Source organism: Sinocyclocheilus rhinocerous, unplaced genomic scaffold (genome assembly GCF_001515625.1).
Source record: "Sinocyclocheilus rhinocerous isolate Xijiao unplaced genomic scaffold, SAMN03320098_v1.1 scaffold418, whole genome shotgun sequence".
NCBI classification, from domain to species: Eukaryota; Metazoa; Chordata; class Actinopteri; order Cypriniformes; family Cyprinidae; genus Sinocyclocheilus; species Sinocyclocheilus rhinocerous.
In genome coordinates, this window is record NW_015651146.1 from 1043166 (window position 1) to 1057207 (window position 14042).

A 14042-nucleotide genomic window follows, 5' to 3' on the forward strand; every position below is an offset into this window, starting at 1 on the left:
GTACACAGTTGTTGCCCATTTTGTATCCCATGTTGTCTGAGCAAATTTAAACAGAGTCGCAAGGCAATATCTCGCTGTGCAGTGATACTTTATGGTGTGAATGTAAATGCAAACAATACATTCCCTATACACTGTGACCCTGAGAGCTTGTCTATTTGTACAGTGCCTTGCATTTTTTTCACATTTTATGTTGCTGCCTTATGTTAAACTGCTTTAAATTACTCTTTTTTCCACACCAATCTACACTCCATACACCATATTGACAAAGCAAAAACAGAATTGTCACAACTTCGTAAATTTATTAAAAATAAAAAAACTGAAATAAGTACATTGCATAAGTAGAGCCCAGATCGGTGGAGTGTTGCAGTGATATTTGTCCTTCTGTAGATTTCTCCCATCTGCATATATGATCATGGAGCTCACCTAGAGTGACCATCATGTTCTTGGTCACCATGCTAACCAAGACCCTTCTCCATCAATTGCTCAGTTTGGCCAGGAGGCCAGCTCTAGGAAGAGTCCTGGTTGTTTCAAACTTCTTCCATTATGGGTAACGGAGACTACATGCTTCTGTGACCCTTCAATGAAGCAGATTTTTTTTTTTCTGAAATCTTCCCCAGATGTGTGGCTTGACACAAACCTGTTTCTGAGCTCTACAGGCAGTTCTTTTGACCTCAGGGCTTGGTTTTTGCTCTGATATGCATTATCAGCTGTTAGACCTTTTATTAAGATGTGTGTGCCTTTCCAAATCATACCCATTCAATTGAATTTGCCACAGACTAACTTCACTTAAAGTGTAGTAACATCTCCGAGCAATATGAATGCTCCTGAGCTAAATTTCAACTGTCCCAGATAAGGGTATGAATACTTATACAATGGAATCATTTACGTTTTTTATTTTTAATAAATTTGCAAAGATATTAAAAACCTGTTTTTTGCTTTACAATTATGGTGTATGGAGTGTAGATTGATGTGGGAAAAAAGTAATTTAAAGCAGTTTAGCATAAGGCAGCAACTTGTCACATTTTCAACAAAATGTGAAAAAAAAATGAAGGGGTATGAATATTTTCGCAAGGCACTGTATGTGTCTGTGAGACCCTCATTCAACTGAAAATCTGGCTTTTTTTTAAACATCCTTCTTTCCTCCCCCACAGATTTCTCAAATCTCTGATTTCACACTAATGAGTGAAATTAAAAAGATAGTGTTTACAGAACTTCTACACAAAAAAGTATTTGGACACTGGTGCCAAACTTAAAATGTATGAATGTCATTGGTCTAGAAAACAAAATATCTAACCTAGTGGAATTTATTTTAAAGTAATCACAAGCATTGCAATCTAATTATCGAATTCTATGACAATCAGACATTTTAAATGTGACACTATATATAAACCAGCCGATAATCTCCATAAATGAGAGGAGTGTGTAACTGTATGCTTTGAAAACACATAGCATTTGTCTGTATGCCTGTCTGCCTCCATCTGTTTGTTTTATGAGTTAGAGAACCATGTCTTTCTCTTTTGGCAAGGTCTTTTTCTTTTTCTTACATACATGCTAATGGCAGCATGCCAAGCAGGAACATGTTGAGGATGATACGTGGAGCCGGAGAGATATCTCTGTATGGTTTAGTCAGGCTGCTCGCTCGCTGCCCTCTTGTTTGGATAACTCTCTCATTTGTCCATCTCAAGTGCTACAAGGTGTGAACACTTTGTCATTGTGGCATGACGTGACTGACATTGACCATCATTCCTCTGCCTCTCTCTCTCTTTCTGTCCCGAACTCTAGTGTTTGTTGGCACAACCGTTGACTTTATAAGGAGGAGTTGATATTTTTGTGAGCTCCTGGCAATGAAGGTCCTTGTACACGTCTTACCATCTCCTCCCTGTTTTCTCCTCCTCCTCCTCTTTCTCACTGCTGACTAAGAGGGAATTTAAGAGGGCAGCTAGAGGTGAGCCTGCAGGTACACGGGGAGCATCTGAACAGATCGGATCAGAATCATGCAGGCTCTTTTGGTGTTTTGCGTGTTCTTTGGAGCTTTATCTGTGGAAGGAGAAGTCCTGAATGAACTGAATTCACTCATCACATTTTCACCTGAGACAGATGTTTCATCCTCACAGCATCAACCGGTGGATTCTTCATCTGCACCAAGTGAGTAGATCAGCAATTATAATTTCAAGAGCAGTGACAGAGGATGCAGTCCCAGGAATGGTCAGACAAGACCACTGTGAATAGTTCATGGTGTCTGTTATACTTTGTTCATGTTTGTTGAAGTGTTTACTGAACTAGGATAAAGTTCTAAACTAAAGTTACAGAGAATCAAAGAATATTTTGATAGAAATAAAGAGCGGTAAATGCAACTTCCTTTACAATTTTTTTTTTTGATAGAGTGTATCTACCACAAAATAGTTTAAATTGTTGAAAAGTTCCTTAAATATTTGGACGTGTGTATCTCTGCATCTAAGACCTACAGTAAATTATTTGAATACTTAATGACAATTCATTTAAAATGGATGAATTGTATTGCATTAGATAACAAAATATGAAAGCAGATGGTATTTGCAAACAAATGGCTTTTCTCTAATTTTTATTTTATTTTACATTTTTACAATAACTTGGTCTTAGAGGTAATTTTTAAAGTTACTGTCATTCTCCTCAAGTTCCCACAGGTGTCCTAGAAGAGTAACCACAGGTGTAGTTATTCACAATAACTATGAACATGAGCCACTATATGTTACATTGCACAATACAATACAATACATTACTGTTCAAAAGTTAGGGGTCGGTAAAAATATTTTTGAAAAAGGTTTTGCATAAAAATACAGTAAAATACAATACTTTTGTGAAATACTGTTACAATGTTCTATAACTGTTTTCTATTTGAATATATCTTATAATGTAATTTATCCCTGTGTTGGCAAAGCTGAATGTTTAGCAACCATTACTCCAGTATTCAGAATATGCTGATTTGGTGCACAAGAAACATTACTTATTATTATCAATGTTGAAAACAGTTGTGCTGCTTAATATTTTTTTGCAGAAACAGCTTTTATTTGAAATACATATTTTTGTAACCCTGTAAAAATCTTTACTGTCACTTTGATTCATTTTATGCATTTTGCTGAATAAAAATATAAAGTAATTTATTTAAGAAAAACTTACCCCTGAATTCACTGATTTTGTTATTATTGTGTTGAATCATGGCTGCATTAGCAGATGAAAAGAGAACCAATGAAGCACAAAGAACAAGGCAAGTAAGCGACACTGCCACAGATACACAGGTGAGTTTGTATTTCTGGAGTCAAACCAGTCAGGTTTCTAACATCAAACAGTTTGGTGAAATAAATAGAAAACAGTAAATATTGAATTCATGACCATACTTGTGTACTATAGTAACGCCTGTTTGCTGCACATGGCTGCTACTGTTGTTACAGTGGAACAAGTATGTGTATTCTGGCAGTCAAAGATAGGACAACCATACCATAAATGCTAATTATAAGTCTATTTTTGCATCCTGCCTTAATGCTCAGCCTCTCATTTTCCACCTCCTTTATTTCTGCCTGTGCTATTTGTCCACTATATTTAGTTTGTTTAGTTTGTTAAGCGTGTTTCTGGTCATTCCTGTGTCACTAATGGGCTCGATTCCTGCTGTGTTCCTTCTGTGTGTCCCATCAGTCAGTTATGGGGCGAACCGAGGCTGTGTGGGTGGAGCTCAATGCTGTGTTGGAGAGATGGGGCGGAGCCGCAGGGAAACTAAATGCAGTCTTGAGGGAACTCAGGGAGGAGAAAAAACGCCTCATGGACCAAGGGGAAGAACAGAAAGCAAAGAAAAAGGAAGAGGATGAGGATGATGAAGAAGAAGAAGATGATGATGATGATGAGGAAGAAGAAGAGGATGAGGAAGAAGAAGAAGAGGAGGAGGAGGGAAAGGAAGAAGAGGCAGCCGAAGAGGAGGAGAATGATGCATCTAACAGCACTTCGACCCAAGACTCATTACCAGAAGGCTGCCAACTGGCAGAAAGTCGAATATCCTGCAAGCAGATTGGCTTGTCCCACCTGCCAGTCATCACAAACCTGGAAGTCACCATCCTTGAACTGCCTGGTAAGGTTTGGAAAGACTGAAAGATCCAACAAAAGTATGCACCACTGAGATGCTCTATAGTTTATGTTGGTTGTGTCTTGTAATAAGTACAGCCATTCAACATTTTAACCAATGTGCTGTCGTACAGGGAATAACTTAACAAGAATTCCTCCCCGTGGTTTTTCCGAACTGCCAAATCTTGAAGAACTTGACCTAAATTTGAACAAGCTGGACGACTCTTCTTTCGGCCAAAGTCTTTTCATGGTACTGGCATTTTTTATCCCTTCAATTACACCAGCTATATACTCCTATAATCTTTAAAGTGTATGTACTGTACATGTCTACATCAAATCTAAAAATAATTCCATCCTAGTCAGGATTTTCAAGAACATACAAATTAAAAGTTTCAAATTATAACTGCTAATCATAAATTCAACCAAGATAAGTCCGTATTTCCCAGTAGGAGACCTTGAGAAGAGACCAAACACACCACTCCCAAAGCAAACTCAGCAGCATGAAAATATGCGGAAAATGCCACTGTATGAAATGTCGGTGAAATTAGCATAAAGAGTAAATGCTCTTTATTGAGGGAAATGAGTGCACAATTTACAGTGCACAACAGTATTTATGTTGTTCCACAAATGAGAAGAAGCTGGAGTCAGGCAGGTCCGATAGTCTGGGGCAGCAGGGTTTGAAATACATGTCTTAACATTAAAATAACTGGACAAACATGTGCAAATGAGGCTTTTCATTTGGTGGTAGGCACAGTGGAAACATTGCTGTGTTAAAAGTTAGGCTCATAATTCACTAGGCCCAAAACAGACTGGATGTAACCACAAAGTACCAAGTAGACAAGCATTTTTTCTGCTCTTTTAACAGAATCTGACAAAGCTGAAGAGTCTGAAACTTGACAGCAATGAACTTACAACAATTCCACGCTTGCCATCTTCTTTGGAGGATCTAAAGATAAACAACAATAAAATAAACCAACTGGCTTCACACAGCTTCAAAGGTTTGTGCTGTTTTCATGCCAGCTGCACAAACATGAGTTTATTCAGTTCAGTTCTTTATTCATTTTTTCCCTCAAAAAAGGTTTACAGATGAAGAATGGAGTAGTACTTTTGAAAAAGATATTTTAAATAATTTACACTCACAGGAGATATAATCTAGTCTCATATCAGTAGCTGAATAAAAGCTCTTTTATTACGAGTCGCCTCGTGGGGGTCGACATGTTGCGATCACATGACCAGCCGAATATTACTTGCTTTATCTTAGTAACTTCCCTGCTGCTGGACATTTTTGTTCTCAAGATACACCTAAAGGCTGGAATACACTGCTGATTTTTGCCCCGATTTACAGTCTGAAAAAGTTGACGCTAGATGCCTAAAGTCAGAGCCAGTCTGCAGATTTGAGCTGACAGATTTCACAGAAAATCGTGTAGTAGGCCTATATGATGAGCAGACTCCGATTTTTTTAAATCTTCAGATAATGATTCCATACAGTCGGAGGAAATCAAACATGTTTTATATTTTGAGCCTATATAGTGACATAATATTTTAATTTGTCACTTGTCTCTCATAGCAACAGGTTTTTTGTGTTCGGAACAACTTGAAAGTCTGGTAGTCTGTTCATTGTTTAGTGTATGAAGCACAGTTTTTCAACTGTAACTATTTAAAAAGTTGGAATAATGCCTATTGTTTTAAAATCTGTTCAGATTTTAAAAGTCATGTAGTGTATTCCAGCCTTAAATAAATCATGACTGACTGCTAATAGATCATTTGAACAATAATTTAAACAACTGAAAACTTTTTTTTTTTGTAACATCCACACCACTAGGTGTCAGAATAAGTCTAGGATAGATCGAAATAAACAAATTACTGATACACCTTTAACTTAATTAACTAATAACATTTTGTTTTCTGCAGGCCTGCCTAACCTAAAAGTCTTAGAACTGACAGGAAACATTCTCTATGAGGGCAGCATTGCACCCTGGGCTTTCAAACCTCTGAAGGCACTCAAGTTTTTACGACTGGATAAAAACAGATTCAGTACTATCCCAGCAGACTTGCCCCCATCTATAGAGGTCAGTTCTGCAACCTAGCCAATGTTTCAGTCACCTGCTTCTCTGTATAGGTTTATGGTTTCTACATTTTGATAATCTTGGTGTATTTGCAGGACCTGAGGTTGCAGGACAATCAAATAGTGGAGGTGCAGGACAGGCTTTTGGATAAGTGTGTCCACCTGAAGGTGTTAGATCTCAGTCACAACCTCCTAAAAGAGAACAGCATCTACCCTGAGGCCTGGATCAAGCTGCCGTGAGTCTCACATGCACTTTTTGGACATGATTAATGCACTTTATAGATATGTTTATTGCTTCTGGAATGGTAATCTGCTTCAACATTTTTTAATTTTGTTATAAATTGTACAAAATATTTATTTATATACCAATATTTTATATAAAATATTTTATGTAATGTATATTTAATATAGATTAGCAAATTAATCAAATCATTATTTTTATATAAAAACACATTTCTATATATACAGTGGGGTCCAAAAATATTTAGTGCATGTTTTGTCATAAATTGTAAAAAAAAACAAAAAACATCTATATATTATTATTTCTATATTAAATACTGCATATAATATCTTGTAATATATTTTTAAATGTATATAAATATATAAATTATAAATGTATATACAATAATACACACAAGTCCCTTTGTACATTTACCTTATTAGCCACTAGATGGTGCACAAAAGACATGCTGAGAACAGTCTAACCCACCCTATTGCTAAATGTGTTGTGGTAGAACACGGTTCCAAAAACCTGTTCGTCATCATCAGAATCAGTTGAAGGAGGGTGATCATTTATTCTGGATCTGCTGTCAGCCTGCATCTGCCTCATAGTTTCGATTCTACCATAGTAGATGTGCTTCTCCAAGGTCTCACCTCACTCATCCTCAGCGACAGAGAGCCCACTCATCACTCACTTTGCCTTTTACCCTGTCAAACACACTGAGTGATGGGGTGACCTTAGAAAAACAAGGCCGAGAACACACATACACAGGGTTCTACGCTTACTTTTCTTTTCATTTAAAAAATTTAGGAGCACCTTCTGATCAATCAAAAATTCTAATAAAAAAATCAGCCTTCCCATACGAGGTGGTATTTGACTCCTTAAAGTGATTTACAGGGGCATTTTTTCTTTTGACCTTTGTAATGGCATTTTTCTAAATTTATTACAAGTGTCATCTTTTGTCAAATTCAAAAATGTATATTTATAAGCTTTTTAAAATTTCTAATTAAAAGAATAGAATAAGAATAATAATTTACAAATCAGTATTAACAAAATTAAGTTGTAATACAGAGGTGGCATGCACAGAAGAACACAAAAGTGGCTTGTAGGTGTATTTTCAGATGTATAATGAGGCTCAGAGGTGACATGAGTGCAATTAAATTCAAAAATTCATGTTGAGATTGATGTTTTAAATATACAATTTTGAATATGGAAATATTAAATGATTTGAATAACTGAAATTATACTTTTAAAAAATGAAACTTAAACTGTCAGTACGTGGCGGCAAGTCACTTTATCACTGAATCATTCATTCAATTGATTTGTTCGAATGGCTGATTCTTTCAGGAATGAAGCAAGTGACTGTCTTTATGAATGGGTAATCATGAATCACTGACTCACTAGATTTATTTAAAAATGCATGTTCATTCATAAACGAAAAACACTGCTGTGTTTGCTTGGAGATGTGCAGTGGCTCAACTGTGACTTTGTTTGAAACTATTTTCATTGACGAAATAGAGCAAAATCAGGCAATAGTGTTATGTAAGTCACTTAATATTATCTTCTTGTTTATTGAACTGTTGTACTAAATCAGTATCACATTTGCAAACTCCTTTAATAATCATTAAAGCTGTCACTCACCTTAGTTCATCGCGATCTCACAAAGTTCCATTATAATCAACGAAGCTCCCTGCACTGAACAATGAAGATCTTATTGACACCCTGTCTACACTTTGTTAAAATGAGAGGATTCGTGTGCTTGCAGAACTCAGCACTGAACAAAATGCCAGTGTTTTGAGCAGTGAGTGGATTCTGATTAAAATTGTGTTCAAGGAATCAAGTTATGTCTGTGATACATTACTCAAAGCTGCAAAAACACGTAAGTAGAAACCTTTGACACCCCCCTGAGCACATACACAAATATGCTGATCGGGTCAGTCGCACTGGTGCTCCTAAATATTTTTTCATAGTTGCACGCAGTAGTGAAATGGTCGCACTGTAGAGCCCTGATACCATGTCCCAGCTGTTTGGAAATCCAAGCTTAATTTCATGAGTAATAAAGACTTTGTCTATAGGGTCGTATATGGAGGATTATTTTGTAATTAGTACCTAAAAAAATATTATTAGATATTTAGATATTATTAAATATCTAAAAGAGACACCCAAAGTTTATCCAAAAATGAAAATCCAGTCATTTACTCACCCTCCTGTTGTTTCAAACCTTTATGAAGAAGATATTTTAAATCACTGGCCGCGATTCACCATGCAATTACAATGAATGTGAAATGGAGCTTTCAAGTTTCTAAAAGGACAAAAGCGCCACAACATTAACATAAAAGTAACCTATATGATTTATATTTAAAGGGGTCCTATTATGCTCTTTTACAAAGTCTTGATTATGTTTTGGGGGTGTACTAGAACATGCTCTCATGCTTGGTGGTTCGAAAAACGCATTATTTTTCACATAATTTACATTATTACAATACCTTTCTCCCCAGCCTTCTGATGTTATACAATAGCTTTATGTGAGAAACAGACCAAAGTAAATGAAATGAGACCTTCCATTACGACTTTATCTGCTCCATAAGCTTTTTGTCTTTTCCACCCCCTCTCTCACACTGATTCTCATACCGTCAGCAAATCATACTAATACATTATTCATCTCTAACATCTTTTACTCATTTTCTTTTCTTGCAAGTTGCAGATCTTTTTGAAACAGTGCCATTCAAAGCGGTTTGCAGGAACTCCTAATTCTCTTTCTTTCTATTCACGCTCATCAACTTTTGCATTACCAGGAAAGTGGACATTATCACTGGAACTGCTTCCATGGCTGTTGCACTGTTTACTTTCCAGCTGCCTTTTTAAGGTAACCTGTAATTAGCTGCAATTAGCGCAAGTGAGCTTTGATCAACCATCAGCTCAACTTTAGAGGCTCTTTATTTTAAAAATAATGTCACATTGTCATCAAATTGCTGCTGTTAATTGTTACTATAGATGTGTGTGTGCGCATGCATTCATGTGTGTGATCCTGTGATCTACCCAAACACTGCAGCACCATGCTATTATCTTGACACAAATCTCTGAACCTCCCCGAGTTAAGGCAAGACTTTTACTGTCTGCTTTAATTTCTTCAGCCTTTATGAGTGCCTGTCAGCCCAAATAATGTCCCAGTCGGCACCATGGACCCAGTCTAAATAGCACAGTAAATCCCAGCTCCATCAACACCTCCTCAACACTCCATTTCTCAAAGCAGCCCAGCTGCATATTCTACATACATAAAGATGTAGCCATGACAATATTTTCTTGAATCTTGTTTGTGATCAGTCACATGACATTTCCAGCTGAGACGATTGGCTCAGAAAAACATCTGTGGCCCAAAGATGGCAAATTGCGTGCTTCTGGGGGTCTTGTGCCAGAACTGCTATTGAAATGATTGGAAATGATAACGGCTAACTATTACAGATCCTCAGCATATAACAAAGGCACTTCCTATTAATCAACTTTTTTCCTTTTCTCTCTGTATTTGTTTCTGCATTTACACTTGCTCTAGCTTCCTTTCGATGCCTTTATGACCTTTTTGCACCTTGAACGTTTTACTTGCATGGACTTTCAATGGAGTGACAGAAATCTTTCAGGTTTAATAAAAAAATATCTTAATTTGTGTTTTGAAACAAAAAATTGTAATGGTTTGGAACGATATAAGGGTGAGTAAATGGTGACAGAATTTTCATTTTTGCTTGAACTATGTGTATATTAATGTCCTCATCTCCTTGAGCTCTGTCCATAGGCGGAGCGTGTGCAAGGCTGGGGGCCACAGCGAGTTGGGGCAAAAATGCCACTAAATTGGACGAAAATGCCCCTGCGCAAACAAATTAAATCTATTACGTCTGTTGCTAACAAAATGAAAATGATTAGAAAGTGTCGATTGCGGCATTAAATTAAGAACTGCTAATGTTGCACCGTATTTCATTTTAGGCGTTTTTACAGTGTTGCGCATTATAACCAATCACATGCGATTCCGTTGAGCTAAGGAATGCAATGGCCAATCAGAGGCGTTCAGATGAATCATCGCTGAAACTCATCAGTTTTGAGTGCGCGCGCGTTCGCTGACTGAATTCCGCGTATTCTCTAATCATAAACAACAAAGCGCAGATGTAAGTACAACGTAAGAGATTCATTTCACAGTGTAGACAGCTTCAGTGATTAAAACGATAATTTTGTTTTTTGAGAGTGCTTAAATAGATCAGTTAATGATATGTCACTTTCTGTATAATAATTTATTCACTGTTTGAATAACCTTGGAAAGGAAACGTTTTATAATGACCAATTTCTAATGTTATTATTAAACTGTAATCATGTTAATTAATTCAGTCCCATTAAACACATTTTATTAGCCTACATGACACCCATGTCTGGTTCTTGCTTAAAAAGAAGGGTTTATGATGTTTAGTAGTTAATAGATTTGGCTGCTTTTAGCCTTACCGTGGAGTTGGTTCACCCTCCGCCTATGGCTCTGTCCTCCTCTTTTAAAGTGCCAGGCCTTTAAAATCTTATTACAGTTTTCAGTGTCACTGAACAACCTTCATGGTTTATTTCTCTTAGAGGAGAAGCTCTAGTAGAACTGCTAATAAGATTCTTTTAAAGTTTCTTTAAAAGTGACACATCTCTGACCAGTGACGTCACGTCTGCAATACGCAGTCAAATTTCATGGGAAGCTGTGCAACTTGGGGTTGAAGGACCGCTGTGCTCTGTGTGTTCATATGCCTGTGTGTTTATATAGGTGCACAAATTTTTGTGTGTGTATGCATTGACACAACAGGTCCCCTGTCATCTGGAGGGTTGTTTTGGTTCTCAGGGTGAAGAACAGGGTGTGCTGGGAGAGGGCTCCTCTGCAGGCCGATGACCTGAGACAGAGGATTTTGATGGATGTGAGGACAGTGTTGATGCGCTGGCTGGACTGAGCTTACGAGAATGAGGCAGGGGGGCGAAACAAAGGACAAGCACTGCTTGTTTTCTCATACAAGCAGACAAAAACGCAAGTTAGTGCAGTTTCACCAAGAAGTTCACATTCTCATTTCATAATAAGTTATATAAAGTGTCTCTGCCTGAGGAGACAACCAAGAGCCAGCGGTTGTGGAGATATGAAGAGACACACACGCATACACGTAAATGCCATACACTCTTTTAAAGTGTGAAAAAAACCCTCAAAACTTGTTCTGTGAATAATGTCAGGAAAAGAGCACGAATTACGAATTACAGCTGGAGATGATTATGCCATTGCTCGCTCTTGCTAGTTCAAATCATAGTGCCCTAAATGAAGGGGCTGAGTTTAGCTGTGCCTGGGTCTCCCGCATGCATGATATAACATGAGATCTAACAAAATGTGCCTTGTCGTGACAGTGGTCTTCCTGTCCTGCGTGCCAGGTTACGTAAGGGTGGTTGTGCAACGCTGGCATCGGTGTGCCTGTGGACATGAGGTGGCAGCCGTGCTCTCTGCTTCTCATTATGGGAGTGCTCCCTGAGGATGCCCACCTTTATTGGCTTGTCGGTGGGGGGAATCTGTGTGGGAACAATGTCAGTATATAAATCTGACTCAGACATCAGAAGCCAATAATCCTAAAACTGCTTTATTGTGTTCTGGAATTATTATTATTTTTTTAACAAAATTGTATTTTATGGCAGTTTTGTCACTCAGATGGTATCTGGTATTGCACGTTTAAAAGTTTTTACGATGGTAATTGCTTTTAGATATAGTTCAGGCAGTGAAATACTTTTTTTCTACTGGTCAGCTTAATTGTGGATTTTCACAGACTGCTAATATAATATAAATAAAAATAAGCTAACAATACATAAAACCTTAATATATAATATAAATAATAGTAAAAATAAAAATAATAAAGTATACATATATATATATATTTTTTTCTGCGTATATAAGGGTATGTTGGATATGGATATATATGCGTGTGTGTGAGTGTGTCTTTTTGGCTGTAAATTATTATGTTGGCTCTCTTGTGACAGTGGTCCATTGCGCACATGCACAAAACATTTATGGGTTTATTTAACAACCCAACTGTTGATGAAAATCTCCTAAAGAGGGGGGAAAATTCCCTCTATTTATTAGCATTAACACTTATTTCCAAAAAGCAGGAACGTCATGCATTTACATTATTTGTTTTTTAAGGGTTACCAGTGGCAGTCTTGACCCTCTTTGTGCCCTAGGCAAGAACCAAGTTTTTAGATTTTCCAAATGTCTGACACAGTGTTTTAGACAAACACAAAACTGCTTCGGGCAAAAACATTCTGTGATAAATAAACAATGTATCTGACACATTGTTCAATGTAGTTCAAAAGCTTTCTAAAATATACATTGATGCAATACCAATAATTGCTTTATTTTACTTCAAACTAGAACTAAACATAATAGCTCAGGGCTCCTCTCTGGAACTCTGTCAGCTACATTCACTGCCAGATATTGATTGACATTGAGTCTGCAACATCTAAAGTCTCATCTCAAGGTCAGTATCAGAACTTGTTGGGTGAATGAAATCCACCCTTATTCCTGCTTAGCACACTGGTGGACTGGGCAGCCGTCAGTGTTACGGAGGCAGAGGAAATGTGCTCCTGACTCCTGCTGAGACAAACATTGTAAACTTACACCAGCTGCCTCCTCCAGACCCCTCTCAGAAAACACAAAAGCCTCTCTTACACTACCATGACTTTTAGGACATTCTCTCACACTCTCGAAATCTTCCACCCCCAAACCCCCCTGTGCTTTCACAGAACACACACACACACACACACACACACAAATACAAGGTCGACACACAGGCTTTTTTGGCTCTAGCTGTCTTGTGCTGGGTTAATGACCTGCCATGGGGCCCGTTCTCCGTGCAAACACTGCAGAAAACTTCACAAGCTCCCCCAGCACTTGAAAGAGACCCACTACATATGATGCAACCAATGTACACTTACCATCAAAAATACTCTAACATTGTTTACACAAATACAAATTGTATTGTATTGTACAGACATGCTTAGACAAGCATGAATTCCAGTAGTCCATGCTGGTATTGGATGGTTAGAACAAGTGTATGTTATAGAACAGTGGTTCTCAATTCCAGTCCCCCACTCTGCATATTTTGCATGTCTCTCTCTTATTTAACACACCTGATTCAAATGCTCGTTAGAAGAGAGCTCCATGCATGGACTGTGTTCCGATTGACAGCGTCCCTACAGTGTTCATTGCTCCCTACTCCCTGAGCACAGGAAATCTGTTGAAGTTTACTTCACTTCGGAACATTCATTCGTGGATTTGCGCTACGCCACGGCCTGCAGCGTCTTCACACATTGACGAAACTTACTAGAGAAGTGTGACATAATACACCTCTGTAAATAAATACAATTTAAATTCTTGCACACTTCAATACCCTTTGAATGGAACATATACGCTCCCTTCAAACTGGAATCATGGCGGAATATCCTGTGTCCAGTTCGCAGGGCAGTTACAGTCAAATAGAACAAATGTCTCAAGTGATAAGAGATACATACAAAATGTGCAGAGTTTGGGGGCCGCGAGGACTGGAATTAAGAACCACTGTTAAAGGCAGAGTAAGTGATTTCTGGTAGCCAATGTTTATATTTGAAATCACCAAAACAAACACGCCC

General features: G+C 37.7%; 1 protein-coding gene across 1 annotated transcript in view; it reads left to right on the top strand.

Annotated features, from left to right (window-relative positions):
• The first annotated feature begins 1679 nt into the window (after positions 1 to 1679).
• Positions 1680 to 14042, top strand: part of LOC107712720 (extracellular matrix protein 2) — a 15882-nt gene continuing 3519 nt past the window's right edge. Inside the window, exons 1-8 of the mRNA XM_016518051.1 lie at positions 1680 to 1694; positions 1921 to 2145; positions 3208 to 3275; positions 3670 to 4096; positions 4224 to 4339; positions 4955 to 5087; positions 6001 to 6158; positions 6251 to 6390. Coding sequence (XP_016373537.1) covers positions 1995 to 2145; positions 3208 to 3275; positions 3670 to 4096; positions 4224 to 4339; positions 4955 to 5087; positions 6001 to 6158; positions 6251 to 6390 — 1193 coding nt within the window. The 5' untranslated portion in view covers positions 1680 to 1694; positions 1921 to 1994. The remainder of the gene's footprint in view (positions 1695 to 1920; positions 2146 to 3207; positions 3276 to 3669; positions 4097 to 4223; positions 4340 to 4954; positions 5088 to 6000; positions 6159 to 6250; positions 6391 to 14042) is intronic.